This window comes from Lepisosteus platostomus, chromosome 22 (assembly GCF_059453375.1).
Source record: "Lepisosteus platostomus isolate fLepPlt1 chromosome 22, fLepPlt1.hap1, whole genome shotgun sequence".
In the NCBI taxonomy this organism is placed as follows: domain Eukaryota; kingdom Metazoa; phylum Chordata; class Actinopteri; order Semionotiformes; family Lepisosteidae; genus Lepisosteus; species Lepisosteus platostomus.
The window spans coordinates 7,992,978-8,011,325 of record NC_142632.1 but is presented as its reverse complement, the minus strand read 5'-3'; the positions used below and the strand labels follow the sequence as shown (position 1 = coordinate 8,011,325).

Here is an 18,348-nt window from a genome sequence, read left to right as displayed (position 1 = left end):
GTGAAAGCTCGGCTCGCTCGTTATCTGCGCTTATCTGCAGCTCAAGAGGGACGTGCTATTGACAGGCCATCAAGAGTGACACAGTCTCAGACCTCTGGGCCCCCGGCCGCACAAACAGGGGAACTGGCGCTCGGCACCTTGCTTTCCTCCTTTGTTGAGCAGGAGACGGTGCGAGGAGTTTCTGCTCCAGAAGCCGGTTCCCGATTGGCTGAGCTCTGTTTCCAGCCGCTCGGCTGACCAATCGCGGCGCAGCCTTGTTTGTGCGCCGCTGTTCGCGGCGATAAAACTGCGGTGTGCGGGCGCGAGGGGTGCAAAAGGGCTGTGGGGTCCGGGGCTCGCGGCAGCATCACAGAGTACCGAGAAGCGCTCGAGACAGCTGAAGGTCTCGCTCAGGATCAGTGACACGCGCAGGTATGACGTGACGTGACGCAGCGGCGCCGAGGCTGTAACAACTGTTTCCCCTGAGGAAAATAACAGAAAATACAATTTAGCACAATATTGATGAAATCAAGGGCTCAGAAGGGGATGACAAGTCACCTGCAAGTAAGAGAGAGCAATGGTTTTGTAAGGAATGTTGTCAATAGCGGAGAAAAAAACGCAAATTAATTGAGATGCGAACATGTTTTCTCTATCTTTGGAGGGCTGACTTGCGCTTGACTTAAAGGGACAACACTGGGGTTGATTCGTATAGAACAAGGCGAATAGTTAAAATGCAGATCTTTTAAATGCAGCATCGTTCGGGAACTTGTTTTTAGGGTTCTATCATTTAAATGGACGGAGCGACTCGCACAGTGGCGGATGGAGCTCCGAGCAGGATGCTGTGATCTGACATCCTCTGTTTAAGGATGTTTTCATCGTTACAATATTGTCACAGCACATAACAGCCGCTGATATTTTCCATCGGCTTGCAAGCGGCGGCAGAGGCTGTGTGAGCCCAGGTCTGCACTTGTAGCACACGGGGAAGAGAGGTGTCGACTGCTGGGGCGAGTTCGGTGTTACTGGTGAGCGGAGGGGGTGGCTGGATGGGGTAAATGGGAGAATAAAGTGGGGGGAAACTAATTAGAAAAGATAATAATGAACGTTTCAATAACGAAGAACTGTTTTTGGAATACAGTACCTTTGGAGACGCAAGTTAGGAACACCTGCAGTTGTACGCCAATATTGATATTTTGCCGATGTAAATGTGCAAATTGTTGGTATTGCGGACTGTCGCCCCGAGCAAACGGGCGTGTTATCACGACAGTCCCGTTAGTAGGAATGTTACAATACTCGTTCGTACTCTTATGTGCCTTGCCTTGATCCTACCGCTACTGAGCTGTTCAATATTTGCACTGGAGCTGTTTCGAACAAAAACAGCCACTTCTGTTGGGTTTTTATCAGCGTCAGGACCCGAACACTCGAGGGTTTGTTTGTGCGCTTGAAACAGAGGTGGACAAGATGTCAGACCCCTGCTGTTGAACGGGGACAGCGGGCTGCGGAGAAGAGCTCCGGTTTGAGCTGGTGTTGGGTCTGCACTGCAGGAACAGCCTGCGCTGTTGATCTAACGCGTCGCTTCGATTGATGCCCCTAGACTAAAATATTGCTTATTTCGTTATCCAATTCACCCTATCACTTTATTCTACTTTCTTATTAAAGTGATTTCATTATTCTTGCTATGGTAGTGCAGGGAATATATGCGTCTCATATTGCTGTACTTTATTTTTTCGTTTCTTTAAAACTTGCCTTTTAAAAAATACTCAACCCCACACAATAATGGGATTTGTTGGGGAGGGGGGAAGACCAACCTTTGTGGGGGGGGGGGTACAGTACTTTCAACGGCGCCCCTTTAAAACTGCGCTGCTGTCAAAACACCGAACCGCAGCTCCGGTGGCACGAGCCTACCTGCTGCATCCTCTCGAGCACTGTGAATAAAGACAGCAGTCCGCGTGCACAAGAGAGCGACTGCAGAAATCTCGCGCCTCACCGGTTCGAACCGGCTGGAACTCGACTCACGTGGCTCCCCCTCAGTTGGCTGCAGGACAAAGTAGCCAATAAAAGAGGAACAAAAGAATGCCCGTGCCAATCAGCGGGCCCGGGGCGGGGCCTGTGTACTATTGTGGGCGGGCTCGTCGCTCTGACACGCGCTTGGTTTGTGAGCGAGCAGAACAGCTGTTTGTTGTTTTTGTTCCCGGGTAGCAGCGCACACACCCTTATTGAGGACACGGATGAGATATTTAGTCTTTATTTTGATGGCCTCTGTTACAAATAATTTAAGAAATCCTTTTGCTTCCATTCAAGTCAGGAGATCACAAAAAATCAGTGAAGAACGGACAGGATTAAGGACAGGCGTGCGACTGTCGCTGTAAAATCACACACTGAGTGACACACATAACTGATTTATTATTCACGTGCGCACAAAATGGCTTGACATCATAAGACATTGTCAAAAGATGCATGTGCGCTGTGTGTGTTGTCGATATGACTCTGGGCCCTTCGTGACTCCACGGTTTACAGCAACATACAGCGCTGTTTCATTCTTCCTCCATGATTTCATACCGTGTGTATGTCTGCGAGGGGCTGTGCCCGTCTCTGCTGTTCTCCCTTGAGGTGAACTGTTATCCTGAACAGACCTTTTCAGTGAAGGTTTCACAGCATGGGTTTCACAGCATGAGACTCTGCTGGGCTGCCCAACATGAAGCAGTATTCTTTCCATTTGGCTGTTAACCCTTGCTCACTGACTGGCTGGTTCATTGCCCACTGCTGAGCTCGTCCCAGCTCCAGTTCATTCCTTTTCCTGTCAATGTCTGAGGTCTGTAGCACCGGGTGTGTGTGTGTGTGTGTGTGTGTGTGTGTGTGTGTGTCTCACTCCTGGGGTCTGAAGCGCTGGGTGTGTGTGTGTGTGTCTCACTCCTTGGGTCTGTAGCGCCGTGTGTGTGTGTGTCTCACTCCTGGGGTCTGTAGTGCAGGGAAATGCCTGGTTGAGACCCAGAGGACAGACAACTGGTGTTTCTTTCTGGTGCAAGATGGAAGAGTCCTAAGAGAACGAAAACGAATGAAAACGCGGCTCTTGTCACATTGCTGTGTTTTCATGTTGTTTCCGTCTGTTTCCTCCGTCGGCAGGCCCGCATCTGAAAGTCCGCCATGGCCCCCACACTCGCCACCGCCCACTCCCGCCGCTGGTGGATGGCCGTCACGGCCGTCATCGAGAACCTGCTGTTCTCCGCCGTGCTGCTGGGCTGGGGATCGCTGCTCATCATGCTCAAGTCCGAGGGCTTCTACTCCTACCTCTGCCCTGAGCCAGGTAAGCTCTCACTGGACCCGGGCCCCCGCTGACCCCTCACTGGACCAGGGCCCTCACTGGACCAGGGCCCCCGCTGACCCTTCACTGGACTCGGGACCTCGCTGACAGGGGCTCTTAATAGACGCTTGGCTCTAGGAGCCAGTATTTGCTAATATGTTGCCTGAGATTGCTTTTGGTTAACCTCCATGTCTAGTTGAGTCACGTTTTTGCCGAAATGACGTCTGATGTGCTCCGAAGTGCTTGTCCTGTGGCTCATGTGGCCCCTGTGGAGAAAACGGGCTGTGTGAGTGTGGGGGGTCCTCCAGTCCCGGGGTTCAGTGCTGAAACCCCGTGGCTAAGAGAACCTCTCCTTCAGAAGAGCTGAATTCCACCCCAGAACAAAAACACAGAATGAGCCCATAGAATCTAAGCATTAGAGCAGCCCATCCATTGAATTATTAATGATGAAGAAAAACAGGGTTTGGTAGGAAGGTACAAATACAAAGAGACATTTCTCTCCTGCCTGAGTTAAAGACGTAATGTGAGACCATTATAGCGAGGGTTTGGCAGCCCGCTGCTCTTAATGGAAAGATAATGTTTCAGCTGCACGTCCTGCTGGAAACAGTCCCTGCCCTGTGGGTGTCTGTGCCAGGCTGCCTCGCTGTGCCCCGGTGGATCAGTGGAGTGCAGGAGTGCCCCCCTCCCAGCTCCTAAAGCATGGTAGGGTTCTGTCTGCAGCACGTCTGAGGGGCTCTCTGTGTGAACGAGATGAGCCAGAGCTGGCTGTCACAGGAAGCAGGAACTGATACTTCAGCTCTCACTTCTGCTTCAGAGCGGGTTTCGTGAATGTGGTCCCGAGACAAAGAAGAAACTCTTAGCTTTACTCGTTTTTAAATTACGAATGTGCTGGTTAGACAGGGCAGATGAAAAAAAACAGCGATAAGAGGTTTTCTGTAGATCTGTACTGCAATGGCTGTTCTCTCTGGATACATATCACAAGGACCACTTGTTGAACTGAACTGTTAATGGGTCCAATTACGTCTTTCAGGCTCAGCTCTTGTTCTTTTGAGTGCTCTGTGTCTCCTGTAGTTGGTGATGGTCCTGATCTTGCTGAATTGCTCCTTGCTTGGCTTTAGATGAGCGCACAGTTGTAACAGAAGCCGCTACTGGAGCTGCCTGGATCATGTGCTACCTTTTAGCACCTAGAGCAGTGAATAGATGCAAACCAAGCTCTCAGGTACTGGACTTGACGGAAGCCTTCATTGAAGAAAGAAACAAGGTTCTCATCAGACGTCGTTTTGAGCGCTGGTCCGTTGAGAGCACTCTTCCTGCTGCTGTCCGGTGCAGTCCAGCCCCACACTTCTCTTCTTGTGTCTCTCTCCCGGCTTTCTCCACAACCCTCTTTCTTCTGCAGTGCTGGTCCTGCCTGCTCCTGGAAGCACAGCTATTTCTGATCGACTTCCTACAGGCTGTTCGTCCTGGGGCTGTTTGATGGAGTTTATAACGCAAGTTCAGGAGGGATGACAACCACGCTCAATTGTACAATACTCAGCTGTCAGTAATTAGCAATCGCTCCATCATCCTTCCTCCACCAAACGTTATAAATACAACCTGATTTCCTGCTCTCCCTCGCGTGCGACTTTCGCATCCCACCTCCACCCCAGCTCCACCTCTGCAGCTGCCCCTTGGTCACCCTGCGTGGGGGTCCTGGCCTTGTCCCCTGGCCAGGAGGTCGGCCCTCAGCCAAGCAGATTAAGCCAATATCCGCTCCATAATCGTTCATCGCGCTTCGATCTTGGGCATTGTCATTCCAAGTGAATTCTGATTGGTTCCCTACCAGTGCTTCCTCAGTGTAGCAGGGCCCGTCAGTGTGTGTGTTGGTCCCTTTCGTTCCTGTAACAGTTTCGTCTCTTGTTGCTGTTCCCAGTTTACCACTCGGGCCTCCATCTGATACTCATTAGTCCCGGCGGCACGCACTGGTCAGTCTGCTTCTCTCTTGGCCAACAGTCCTGCTCCCCCCAGGCGCCTCAGTACTGGGATCTCATTGCTGCAATGTGCAACAGCCGCCCAGGGCAGAGCAGTTTTTTAACTCGGTAGTCCTTTTAATGTCTGTTTCCTGCCTGAATGGAGCTATCTGATCTGACTGGGAAGCCAAGATGGTCTTGTTTTAATGGTTGAAATGATGTCATCAATCTATTAAATAATTCGTTCAATATGCAGAAATCTCGTGGCTGAATGAAAACCCGATTTCTTGAAATCGGGGATGTGAATCCAGTGAACCATCGCTCGGCATGACTGCTGAAGGTTTCCAGTTCTTTGCAAATGGTGCACTCATGCCTCAGTGCAGTGCAGTACAGTGCAATCAGCTCCCTGCGGAGACGATTGCCATGTGCCAGAGTGCGAGTGGCTTTGGCAGAGCGCTGTGTGGTAAAGTCCAGTGCTGTGCATGCAGGAAAACGTGCCTCCTCGTTCACCTGAGCGTCTCCGAGAAACGGCTTGCGAAAGCTGCCACACCCCCACTGGACTGGGCTTTGCAATGGGCTGCTAAAACACACTCAATCATTTTCGCTTCTGATTGCCAAAGCCTGTACCTCAGCAGGAATGGGAGCGCCTTTTGTACCTGGACGAACAGCACCTTCGCAGGATCTCCTGTTTTCTAAGAAGCAAGTGTTCACGCCCACAGTGGCGGAGTCCTCTTACCTTCCTTCCTCTCTCACGGCCGGCAGCATTACCTGCCCTTTTGGGGGGTGGCGGAGCGGCGGCTCTGTGGCTCAGGATCTGCGCCTGTGGCTGGAAGGTTGCCGGTTCAAATCTCACGGCCGGCAGAGGAATCCTACTCTGTTGGGGCCCTGAGCAAGGCCCTTCACCCCAGCTGCTCCGGGGGCGCTGTACAATGGTTGACCCTGCGCTCTGACCCCCAGCTTCTCTCTCCCTGTCTGTGTGTCTCATGGAGAGCAAGCTGGTTTACGCGAAAAGAAAAAAAAATCCTAATGCAAGAAATTGTATATGGCCCATAAAGTGATCTTATCTTCAGTTATGCTCGAGCTATTTTTGATCAAGTCCGTTTTAATGCAAAACATCTGCGAAGGAGTGGCCAGATCTGGGAGCAGATTTCAAGTGTATGCTGCAAGTGTGTGAAGGTGCGGAGAGTGTTTCTACATCGGGGGCTCTTGTCAGAAGCTTCTTGTCACGGTGATGCTTACAGTGTCAAAGCAGGAGTTATGAATGACCACAGAGGCAACATGTACAAAAACTGCACTCAGCTGATCAGATTGTTTACTCTATGAAACTGCTTCAACATGCCTGAAACCAAAGAAAAAGAATAATCCAAGTACACTTTTCTCATTGTTGTCTGCTCAGAATTCCCCTCAACCTGTAGCGATAATAAAGTACAAGGCTGTAGAGCATTATTCGAGTCTCTTCATGATATCTGTACCTGCTGTGTGAAGTTCCTGCTCTGCCCTGCTCGATTCTTTGCTTCCAAGAACGTGTTTTCCTGCTCTTGGATGAAAGAGGAATAAGGCATCAGTGTGACTTTGCAGCCTCTCCCTCTCACCGTCTCCAGCAGCAGTCCAGTCCCATCACGTGTGCTGTAATGGGCATCATTGCCAGAGGCTGCAGTCTCCAGCTTGCAGTACTTAACGCTTCAGGAATTTTGCGCTGAGTTAACATCAGTGAGAGGCTGTCACCTGAGAGAAATACCTGCACCAATGTGATCCAGTTTTCTCTGGCGCATGCTAATGCGCTGAGAGGGTTTGTTTTCCCAGTGGCTGAAAATGCCAGCTTCGCTCAGCAGCTTTCACACAGCTGGAATAGTGAAATTCTCAGGAGCCCCATGAATGCTTTTTCTGTTCATTGTCCAGTCCAAACATAGCTTTTCTTGCTTGATGTCTTGTCCAAAAGTATTCAGTTACAGGTCTCTGCTTTGTCAGGTGTAACCGAATACTTTAAACTGGGGCTTTGTGATGAATAACAGAATTAATAAGGATGTTGAGCACCTGTGGTCCCTTGCTTACATATATGCCTCTGTGCTGGAGCCAACCTTCAAGGGCATGATGGGAAATGTTTTCTGGCAGTTCTGAAGAGTGAGAGTTTTAAACTGTTTTGGGTAATTATTGATAGTGGTTTGTGTCTGAGAGCCCCAGAATCCCTAGAGCACTGAAAAGAGCCCTCAAACATGGGAAGGATACAAAGGACATTCAACCTCTCTAGTCCATTTAGAGAGATTGAGCTCATTGAATGTGTTGGCCCGGTTGAACCAAACTATTTTTCTGTGGCGATGGGAGAATATTTGTTTTCCTGGTTACATTAACTTTCTGTGATGTTCTGGAAAAGCTACATTTGAGCATTGCTCTGTAAATCAAAAAAAGAGAAAAAGTCCAGCATTAAATTAACAAAATTATGTGACGCTGTTCACAAAATGTCTCCTGATTTGAGAACTACATTTGATTCAATTCAATTCAACTTTATTTTTCATTATACTTGCATGAGTGCGTAGTATAGTGAAAAGTGTTTCTCATTAGTCTCCCAGGTGCAGTATATAAATAGGACAGCAGACAAGACAATAGACAGTAATACAATAACAGTGTGAACAACAGTATGGTGGCAGGCCAAAATTGTCAAAAACTGTGCAAATACGCAAACAGAGAACAGTTTACAATCGGGACACAAACAGTGCAAAAATAATATGGCGTTGTATAAATAGTACAAGTAGTACAGTTTGATGACAATTGATGTTCTTCACATGAAGTTAATTTTCATTCCTGCTCTTATGGTGAAGCCCACATGCCATCTTGCGCTTGGGTGCCACATGCTGCCTGCCTGCCATGCAAAACTCTGAAGAGGAAAGTCTCTCAGCCTTTTCAGATTGGCCTTCATGTCCACTTGTAAGATACTATTTCTGCTCCTGAAGAGATGAGTGAGTTGCACAACCACCTGAGTGTACTCCTAATCAGTTGTACCTTGATAAGAGCAGAAGTGAAATTTCCTTCCCTCTGCCTGGCACTCCCTTATCGGCTTTTGTTCTACAAACACTGGACTCTGCAGAAGTCATGAAGATCAAATCAGTAAAGTTTGTTTTTATGGCCTGGGTAGAAGATAACGCGCCTGTACCATGGAGCAGTGGGAGGAGACCAGTTGCTGGGCTGCCGGCGAAGGGAGGTGCTGAGCTCTGGGGTCAGTGCTCATCTCCCACGTGTGCACCGTGCATCACGGGGTTGTGAAACGTGGAGGAGAGTGCAGTCTTGCTCAGCAGCTGTGTTCACAACACCACGCACCCTGACTCCCATTTACGCGCCGTCAGCTTCTCCCACTTCCACATTTTAAAGTCTGCTGCAACACCGAAAACTTTTTTAGAACTTTTTTCAAACGGTTTTTATTTTTCGACCTGTTGAGCCCATTTTTTTTTCCTGTTTCAAAGAAACAAAAAGGCCTAGAATGCCCATTTGCTTTTACCAGACATAACACATTATATTCTGCCATTTTCTTTCGATCTCGGTTAAAAACGTGAATGTTTCCCTTCTTGCGAGGAAGTGGAAAGCGGAGTGGGTTTTGATTCTGTGCGTAAAGGACACCAGTCAAATCCCCACCTCATCTGCAGTAGAGGCCTGGCTGTTTGATTCCTGTGTTTACCCGAGACCCTCGCAGACGTCTCACCAGTCTGACTGAGGGCAGCCCAGGCCTGAGGCTGGAGGGAGGCTGCACACAGGTTTAGTTCTGTTCATTGTAATGAAAATTACAATTGAGATTAAGGGCACAAATGGACATAAAGATCTGCGGATTGTTAGCTGATGCATAATTATAACCTGGGACAGGGGAAATGGGCTGCTGGTGGCCAGTGTTGGCGCTGCACCAGGGAGAGGATCTCCTAATAACAGCGCTTGCACCCTGCTGAGTGCCCTCTGCGGATGTTGACTCCATCCCAGCGGTCTCCCGGGGAGTCTGGCCCAGGCTGCTCTGCCCAGACACGTGGGGAACAGGTCATGAGCAACTGAGAGGCCATCAGCTGTTTTCTGAGCACAACAGTGCTGGACAGGAAAGTCATGTTTTTTCTTTCTCTTATGATCCATCCGGTGCCACTCAGTGTTGGAGGTTTTCTATTGATGCTCAGCCTGGTTCCTCGGCGTGCCGCCGGGGGGACAGAGGGGTCAAACAGGGTGCAGTGGTCTGCTCCGGATGTCGCCACTGACCACTCAGCACAGCGGTGCCCTTAAGCATTACCCGGCGGGTCTCTCCTCTTCAAGCGCAGCTGGTGTTCGTATTCTAAAAGCGCACCCACCCCACCTCATTGCCCCATTGCCCTTGACCCCCACAGCCTGTAAGGACATGCTGGGGCCTTTGGGCATTGGACAGTGAAGTGACCCTGCAGGCGCTTGTGCTGCCCTTGGCATGGAGAGCTTTCTGGAAGTTTGCAGCTTGTGAGAAGAAAGCTGCTGGGCTGTTTGTCATGGGCCCCTAACAAAAGAGGAATTGTGTAACTAACTCAGGCATGTCAAGCGCTCTTGCAAAACAAGAGTAAGTGATTCATTCAGTGCTGAGCTTTTGTCTTCGGTCGTTAAGGCCGAAAGGCTTTTTGTTTTGTTCTTTTTGTTCCTTTACTGGGCCCAGTTTCACTGTCAGGTTTTGGGAAAGTGTTCAGTCACTGTGCTTCAGCAGAGGAAGGTACCAGATTTGGAGCTAGATGCAAAGGGACTTCCAACCATTCTTTCTGATGTGTACCAGAGCAAAAATAATCCTAACAACACACCCCCAGGCAGTTTCACACCCCCCCGATGCCACTCCCTGAGCCCGGCAGACTGGATGGGTTTGAAAACCCTCCTCCAGTATGGTGGCGGAGGAGGAGGGTGTCATTCTGCCGGTGCCGACACTGACCGGCTACAGTGGAACCGCTAAATGTCAGCCAGCTGTTTATTTAACGGGCCCTGAGCCTCATCTACAGCAGCTGCCCTGGCTCAGTCATTCTTGACCCTCAGGCTCTTCTGTGAGAGAACGGCCCTGTGCCTCATTTCTGCTTGTGACCTCCTGTTTGTTTCTCGCTCTTAACCGTGAAACAGCCCCTTGGGTGGACATTCTCAGTATGTCTGGGAGTTTGCAACCCTTCAATCGGACCCCCTGTCAGTCTCTTGTCTGTCTCTGTTGGGCACAGAGAATCGCACCAACAGCTCGCTGGGCGCCAACCACACTGAGGAGGAGATGGTGCGAATGAATGGCTGGCTGACCTGCAAGGACCAGGACGAGATGCTGAACCTCGCCTTCACCGTGGGCTCCTTCCTGCTGAGCGCCATCACCCTCCCGCTGGGCATCGTCATGGACAAATACGGGCCGCGCAAACTCAGGTTGCTTGGCAGGTGGGTGCAGATCGCAGGGCACCGGAGGGTTTCAGTGCTACTCCCTTCTCCACTTGCTCGTTATTTCATATCTCCTTTAAAAGGAAATATCATCACTTGTGCCCCATGTGTGTTGTTTGTTCTCACCAGAACCGTCTTGACCAGTTTAGAAATGGTCGTCTTGCACGGGTGTGTGGAACAAAGTTATTGAAGTAGAAGTCTTTGACTTCTGTCCTCCTCATGAGTGATGTTAACAATGCTGTGTCTGCCGAAGGAGCAGTGTTTCCAGTCATTGACGTTGGTCTTCTCTGTTCCTATTGCAGTGCCTGCTTTGCCATTTCCTGCTTGCTGATAGCGTATGGAGCCAACAATCCCAACGGTACGTGTCATCTCACTGAGCAGCACTTTATCCAAGCAGGTGCCTTCGTGGATAATGTAGCTTGACTTTACAATGAAAATTAGACATGTACACATTCCATAGTGAGAAGACATTGTAGAGAAGTCTCACGACTATGTAGTGAGTTACTGTAAAAGGATCAGGTATGATGAATTACCTAATATAACTATGGTAAGGTGGCGTAAGTCTTCAGTCTTTTGAGCAGATATTATTAGTAGCTTTGTAGTGTATATATAGTATATGGTCTTGTATTGCTCATCATACAGAGTTTTTGGAACATATCCTCATCCTGCAGCTTTTGTGTCTGCTCTTATAGAGTTATCTGTCTTCCTCACACAGCCCTGTCCTTCCTCATCTTCATTGCCCTGGCACTCAATGGCTTTGGAGGGATGTGCATGACCTTCACCTCGCTGACGGTGAGTCACTGCGGAAAACAAGCACACTCCAGCAGTTTCATATCTTCTTCAGGCTGAGTTGTACTTTAGACCGCTTTGCGTCTGGGAGTTGAGAAACTCAAGGATGTGAATTTAGTCCAGCTGGATCCTGGCTGCTTGTGATCAATAACTGTCCAGTTGAGAAGGCGGCATGTCCATAAAAGGCACTAATACACCAGTGGATTTCCAGCAGAGGCTGGTCTTGACCTGAGCATGTGACTTAACTGATTACAGAGGGCGGACTTCCTCGTCTGTAACATTCCTGACTGCTGCTTGCTTACCTTTTGAAGTATAGAGTTTTCTGAGTGCTCTGTGGCCTCAACAGGCTGTCTGTCCAGTCTGTAGCGTCTGAGCATCACAGGTAGACTGTCATTCCGCTGGTTTGTTTCTATGTCACAGTTCCATGTGTTCGTGAGTCAGATCCCTGGTCCAGACGACTCGTACTGAACTCATTGATCCCTGTAGTCTCTGATGTAAATCTGCTGGCTTCTTATTTGGGTGACGTAAAACAGAGAGCTTTTTATTTTGTTTTAGCAACATTTATTAATGACAAAACAATATCTTTGTTGCAGGAAAAATGCAGATGCTTACCAAACACTAGCAACTGTGACAGGATTTTGCAACATATTGTATACCAAAAACACATTGATTGAACATACCAGGCTGTTCCTGGAAGATTCCTGGAAGAGTGTAGACTACTGCTGTTGTATAAGCAGTAAAAATAAAGACTGCTTGAGAACTAGGGAATACTACAAATCCTAGAATTAATTGTTGAATCAGAATTTTATACAGGTAAAATGTGATGTAGACACATCTTAAGTAGCATTTTTTCATCTCCTATTACGAAAGGTGTTGTTACTAGTTCTTAAGGGACACACCTGCCAGTCTTCAGCCAGTTCTTGTAATGACATTGAAGCAGGTGGTCCATTAAGGAAAATGCTGGGTCACTCAGTATAATCTTAATAAGCAGTTAAGGAAGCGTTTGATCATCTTCTAAGATAAATAATTGAATTAGCTCTAGCTGAACTTCAAATCGATCTCTAAAACGGAGCGATTGCCAGAGGCGGTGACTGCTTTTTTTGGTGACGATAAAGGTTATGAACCCCTGTGTCCACCTGCCTGGCCCGGCGGTTTTCTGACTGGCTGCAGGGAGGACAAAACTGTCTCCAGGCTCCGGCTGGGAGTGGATGTGCTGTGTCTCCAGTGGTTACAGCAAACAGGCGCCCCTGACTGCTTTCTGCTCCATTACCCTGGGCCTGGAGGCTTTTATTCCAGCCATGCGTTGTCACTGGCCTTGCTCCTGGTGGAGTGTTGCGGAAACCGGACTTTATCCTGGCAGCAGGGGGCACGCCGCGCGCGGCCCAGACCAGGTGCCCTCTGTATTGTCTGGGAGGGGGCGTAGCTCACAGGGGAAGAGCTGGAAGGAGTTCCCTTTTTCTTGTGCCAGAGTTCCCAGTCAGGAGAAGGGCAGATCAGGTCACCTTGTTTCAGCTGCACGCTGGCTGTACGGAGCTCCTGAGAACACTGCTCTCAGTTTCACCTCTCAGGCTCTTGGTCTCGGCTGTGGCAGACAATAACACTGCTGCAAAGCCGGTTTTCCCAAAGAAGGCTTTGAATCTTGAACAAGTCCATGCGTGTAGTCTCGGGCTGTTTGTGAAAGTCCCATGATTTCTGCAGTTGTTGTTGTCCTCCATGATGAACTTTGCGCGAGGCCTGAGGGCTTTTTATGATCCTTGTTTTTTTGTCACGGATAGCATGTACAGTTCTCTTTAAGTTGTTCAGTTTTTATAGGAGTTTTTATCATTATGTCCTTAGTCAATAGTTTGATTGGGAAGTTAAGGCAGTTTTCCTCCACAGTTAATTTTATTAGACTCTGGGAAAACATCTGTTGAAATTTAAAGAAGCTATTTCTGAAATACAGGACACAATGCATGTTGGTGTAGATCTGTAACAGCACATTCCACTGGTGTCCAGTGGCATGATTACCATGAGTGGGCTGAGCCACCTGGGCACCCACACGGAGCTGTACATGGACAGAGGCTGCCTCTGTGGATGTTTTGTCCTGCCGAGTCAGAGTGACCCCTGTCAACTGCCCAGTGACGCCGGACAGGCATAGTGCTCGTTCACCTTTAACCCTCTTTCTTGTGGAGATTCAGGCAGTTGTGAAGGAAATCTTACAGACCCCTGACTAATGCTAACTCTTCCCCCTGCGGCGTGGGGCTGCTGAGAGAGAGGGAGAGACATGTTCAGCAGTGACTATTCTCAGAGACAGGGCTGTTTTCTGAGAAACACCGAGGGTCCAGCCCTCTGGAGTCGCAATGAGGGGGCGACAGGGAGTCGGACTAAACCCCTGCTGTTCTCGGTCTGTCCAGCCTGGCCAGGAAGGCTCTCCATTCCTTCCAGCAGCTCCCTGACTCAGAGAGGGGAGCGACTAAAAGAACAGGAAGCGATTTTGGCTGCCTTCCCTGGCTTCCACTGCAGAGTCAGCAGTCTCCGACTGCGGTAAACAAGACAGGGAAATCTGAGGAGGGCAGCCAATGGAGAGGAGAGGAAAATCTTTGATGCGCACACCTCATTCGAGCCCCCATCTTAACCTCCCCGGTAACCCCATGGCTCTGGAGAGCCAGCCTCAGCCTGCGATGGTGCTGCAAAGCAACAGCAGCCCACTCTCTCATCATGCCGAGCCAGGGGCAGCTGACGGCAAGACCCATCAAAAGATGAAGGGTCTGTAGACAAGCTGTTCCAGAATGTGCATTCCTCTATTTTTAGATGTTTACTTCTGAGACTGCATAAAGGCACAGTACAATAATTAAGCTTAGTGAACAGTAAGCGCATTGCTAAAGCCAGATTAACAGGCTGGGGCGAGAGGACATACAGAGGCAGATGGAAAGGAATGTCTGCATGAGGAGTGGAAATGGGCCCTTTAAGACTCGGAGCAGAATGGCCAGGTCTGTGACTGCTCAGCCCCTCAGAGCACGCAGACTGATTCCTACAGAAAACATGACAGCGAGCAGGAAGGTCTGGGCACAGCCTGCCGTGTGCAAACCGGCTTGAACCAGCTCTGCAGAGGCCCTGAGTCATAACAGGGAAGCTGGCGAGACCTGCCAGCCTCATGCTTCCCTGTTGAATCGACAGCGCACTGTGACTAAACCTGGAGTAGTGAAATACACAGAAACTGGCTCTGGCCTCCCCAGGGAACGCTGATATCAGCACCACCAGATTAGAGCCCGGGCTGCTGCTGACGTGCTCTTCTCCGGAGCTGGTCTGGATGGGGCTGGATTGGTCACCTGCTGTAAGATGGGCTGCTGACCTCAGACTCGGCACAACTTCCGCTTTGCACAAGAATCGGGAACGAGTTTCCTCCGTATCGTTCCTCATTTGCTGAAACCATGCAGGCTGTTTTGTCAGAAAGTACATGCTAGTGCTGCTTTCTGCTGTAGTCGATTGTCGAATTTGTTTTCCGTATTTGTATGGCTTAGCTATTGAGAAACAACACAAACAGAGCTGGTCTTTCTATCGAAATCATTTCTTCCCCTTATGGATTGTAGTTAATTTTTTACCTCTGCTCTTGCCCGGTGGTTTTGGGGAAGAGATAAGGCCACCCAGTGGAACAGCTGCTCTGTAAAAGACAAGCGCGAGTCCTTTTTCCAATTTAACAGGCCATCGCTGTAAATATGGCACATCCAGCTTGCTTGTAGGCTCTTTCCAGTTCTGTATTTCCACTACTTTTAGGTTTTTCCTGTTGCTTTTCTTTAAAATTTCAAGGGTAATAGATTTATCTCCAAGGAACTGTAGTTGTTCAGCGACCAACAAAGGTAAATCATTAGCCACATCTTTAGGCTCATTACTCCCCTGTTATGTCCCTTCAGTCATGCCTCAGCAGTCTGTGAGATAACAGGAGACCAGCTCAGCCTTCTTTCTCTGCCCTGCTCTGCGTGTGCTGTTAGAAACAGTCATATCTGTGCTGACCTGGGGATCACACTGTGGGTCTCTTCAGTCCCTGTTATTAATTTTTTCCAGAGGAGTGCTCCAGAATTTTTCGGCAGCTTAAAAAAAATAACAGCCTCCTGAATTGCCCAGCTATTACAGGTGCCCAGGTGGAGTCCTGTATGCCAGGACTGTCATTGGTGCGAGTCTGAGGCTGTGTCACTGGGACACGCTGGGCCAGTGTGAGCTTGCAGTGCCACAGTGGGGGCCCAGTGTGTCACACAGAGGGGCAAATAGACAATGGCTTGACAGGGTCGCTATGGGCCAATTGCTCAAGTCTTGATTTACAGCTGGTGATTTCATACTGGGGAGGTTGAAAACCGTAAACTGACTGGTGAAACTGTGACAGGGATTATGTAGCTATGTTAGCTCTTAACTTCATTTTTATTTACTCTGAATAAGAAAAACCAGATAATAGAGAACATAGTTAAGGCTGTGAGGAGACGGGGGCTGCAGAGCACAGGTCTCTGTGTAGACAGATCTGTGTGTGCAGCACAGATTGTTCCCACTCAAAGACAGCAAGCAAGATTAATGAGATACTGGAAATACCTGTGTACAGACAGTACACTCACACTGTCATACAAGCAGTTTGTGACTTTTTTTATCAATGCAGACCCGTGGTGCTCTGGCCTTACTTGAATATAGCAGAATAAAGGGGACAGGGATATACTTGCACAGAGTGTTCCTTTACCCAAGCAGACAGAGAACAGAACAGCCAGCCTCAGACCTGCTTGACAGACTCAGGCAGCTGTTGACCTTCCTCTCTGTACCATCACACACAGCACCAGCACTTTCCTCTTCTTGAAGTTGTCAGACTCTTCTTTCTGCCACAAATGAAAATGTTTTGCTGATCTGAATGCATTTTTCAGTTGTACGGATCCTTGATCAGAATGTGAGATCTTTATTTATGACAGCGGTGTCTCGTCTCCCTGTCTCTGCTCTGATAGTCAGCCTCGGTGTGATTCTTGTTTACACTGGAAGTTGAGAACAGGCTGTTCTCTCACCCCAACTGAAAACAAATGGTGTTAAATTTGCAGGAGGACATGTGCTGTTCTGTCACTCCTCCCCCAATTTCTGAGAATTGTAAAAAAAGCTGACAGAAACAAATGTGATAACTCCGCCCACGTGTTTAACCCCGCCTACTGCATGTGATGTAATTCTTAACCATGCCCAGAGATCTAGTCCCACCCACCCCTCTCATTTCACACAGCTCTATAACTGTGTACTGTGCTGCATTATCATTCCAGACAAGCACTGTTATTTATAATGAATGCCATGGTGAATGTCCTCTGCAATCACAAATGCAATGTATTGTTAAATTGTTTTTCAACTTGTTCTAATTTTTGGGATCCCATCTGTCTTGTTTCAGTAATCTGAAAATGCTGTAGCTGAGCAGCATAAGTTCTAGGTGGGTGAACAAGCAGTTGATATAATTTCCAAACAGTCTCATTGCAGTGAGTCCTGGTAGAGGATGTGTCTTTTTAAGTGACTAGTGATTCATCATATTCATTCTAACCAATCTCTGTCTGAGCTGTGGACAGTTTATCACTATTATTCAAGAAATGGAAAAGAAAATATTATGTCCTTCACTTTTGAGATACAAGACTATCACGTAAAACCTGACCTGCATGTACATATCTCTTCATGATGGACCTGAGTGTTTCAGCAATCTGAAATGTTTCAGAATTCTTTTTAAGGGCCGGTCAGCAAGGTTCTTTGTAATCAAGATGATAAATAGGAAGACAAACGTTGGTATGGGCAAGCAATAAAAATGGATCCCTACATGTCACAAAAATAAAAAAAAAACAAAAGCAAAGGCAGCACCTGTAACAAGCAGAAAGAGGCAGATCCGTTCTGCTCTGTTCATTCTTGCTAGTCTGCTGATCTATACAGTCTGTGCTGCAGGCTTCAGGTTGTCAGGCACTGGAACTGACAGTGTCTGCTTGATTGTTTGTCTTCCCAGCTGCCCAACATGTTCGGGGACCTGCGCTCCACCTTCATCGCGCTCATGATCGGCTCCTACGCCTCCTCTGCCGTCACCTTCCCAGGTGTCAAGGTAAGTGTGGGACTCCTTGTGGTCTTGGCTCCCCATGGCTGTACTGGACTGCAGCACAGGCTCAGAGTGGCCTTGGCACTGTCTTGGTGCTGTGCTGTACCACACAAGACATTGTACCAGCTGGCAACTTGCTGCTGAAAATACACTGCAGTACTGTAGCAGTCTCCCAGTTCTCCCAGTTAGCTCTTATTTGGAAAGAGTTTGTACTGCCGGATGTTGCAGTTCCATTGGCATCAGCACAGACAGCCTGATGGTTTTGCTTTTGGACTGATATAAAATATTTGGTATTTAGGTATGTGCTAAAGATGTTGTAATAGTGCTGCTGAAAGTGAACTGAAACAGAGGGTGCTTTTTGAGACCCATTGAACTCTCCTGTTGTCTGCAGTCAGTGGAGTCTCTTTTTCTCAAGCTCTTATACTAAGGGGAAGCCTTTAAGACTAACAACAGAAGGCTCTTCTTTAGTCAAAGGGTGGTAGCGGTCAAAGCCGAGATCCCTGGTATCTTTAAAGATGGATGAGATCCTCAGATCTATTGACTGCCAGCAACTACCCACCCAGATGGGCAGAATGGGGACCTCTTGTCTAGTTACCTTTCTTTTGTTACAAATCCATCATTGTCCTCCGTGGTGCTCCCCACAGGTGATCTATGACCTGGGTGTGACCTTCATCCTCATATTGCTAGTGTGGGCAGCCTGTGCAGGGCTGGTCTTCATCAACTGCTTCTTCAACTGGCCCCTAGAGCCTTTCCCCGGCCCGGAGGACATGGACTACACGTGAGTCTCGCACTCTTGTTCACACACGGCTACATGTGTCTTGCACACTCGTTCACACACATGGGCTACACGTGAGTCTCCCACACTCGTTCACACACATGGGCTACACATGAGTCTC

General features: G+C 48.6%; 1 protein-coding gene across 2 annotated transcripts in view; it reads left to right on the top strand.

The window, feature by feature from the left end:
• The first annotated feature begins 256 nt into the window (after window positions 1-256).
• slc43a2b (solute carrier family 43 member 2b) overlaps window positions 257-18,348 on the top strand; it is a 34,437-nt gene continuing 16,345 nt past the window's right edge. For both annotated transcript variants that reach the window (XM_088616481.1, XM_088616479.1), the window contains exons 1-7: window positions 257-411; window positions 3,100-3,280; window positions 10,404-10,605; window positions 10,908-10,963; window positions 11,321-11,397; window positions 17,366-17,458; window positions 18,097-18,230. In XM_088616481.1, coding sequence (XP_088472607.1) covers window positions 3,121-3,280; window positions 10,404-10,605; window positions 10,908-10,963; window positions 11,321-11,397; window positions 17,366-17,458; window positions 18,097-18,230 — 722 coding nt within the window. In that variant the 5' untranslated portion in view covers window positions 257-411; window positions 3,100-3,120. The remainder of the gene's footprint in view (window positions 412-3,099; window positions 3,281-10,403; window positions 10,606-10,907; window positions 10,964-11,320; window positions 11,398-17,365; window positions 17,459-18,096; window positions 18,231-18,348) is intronic.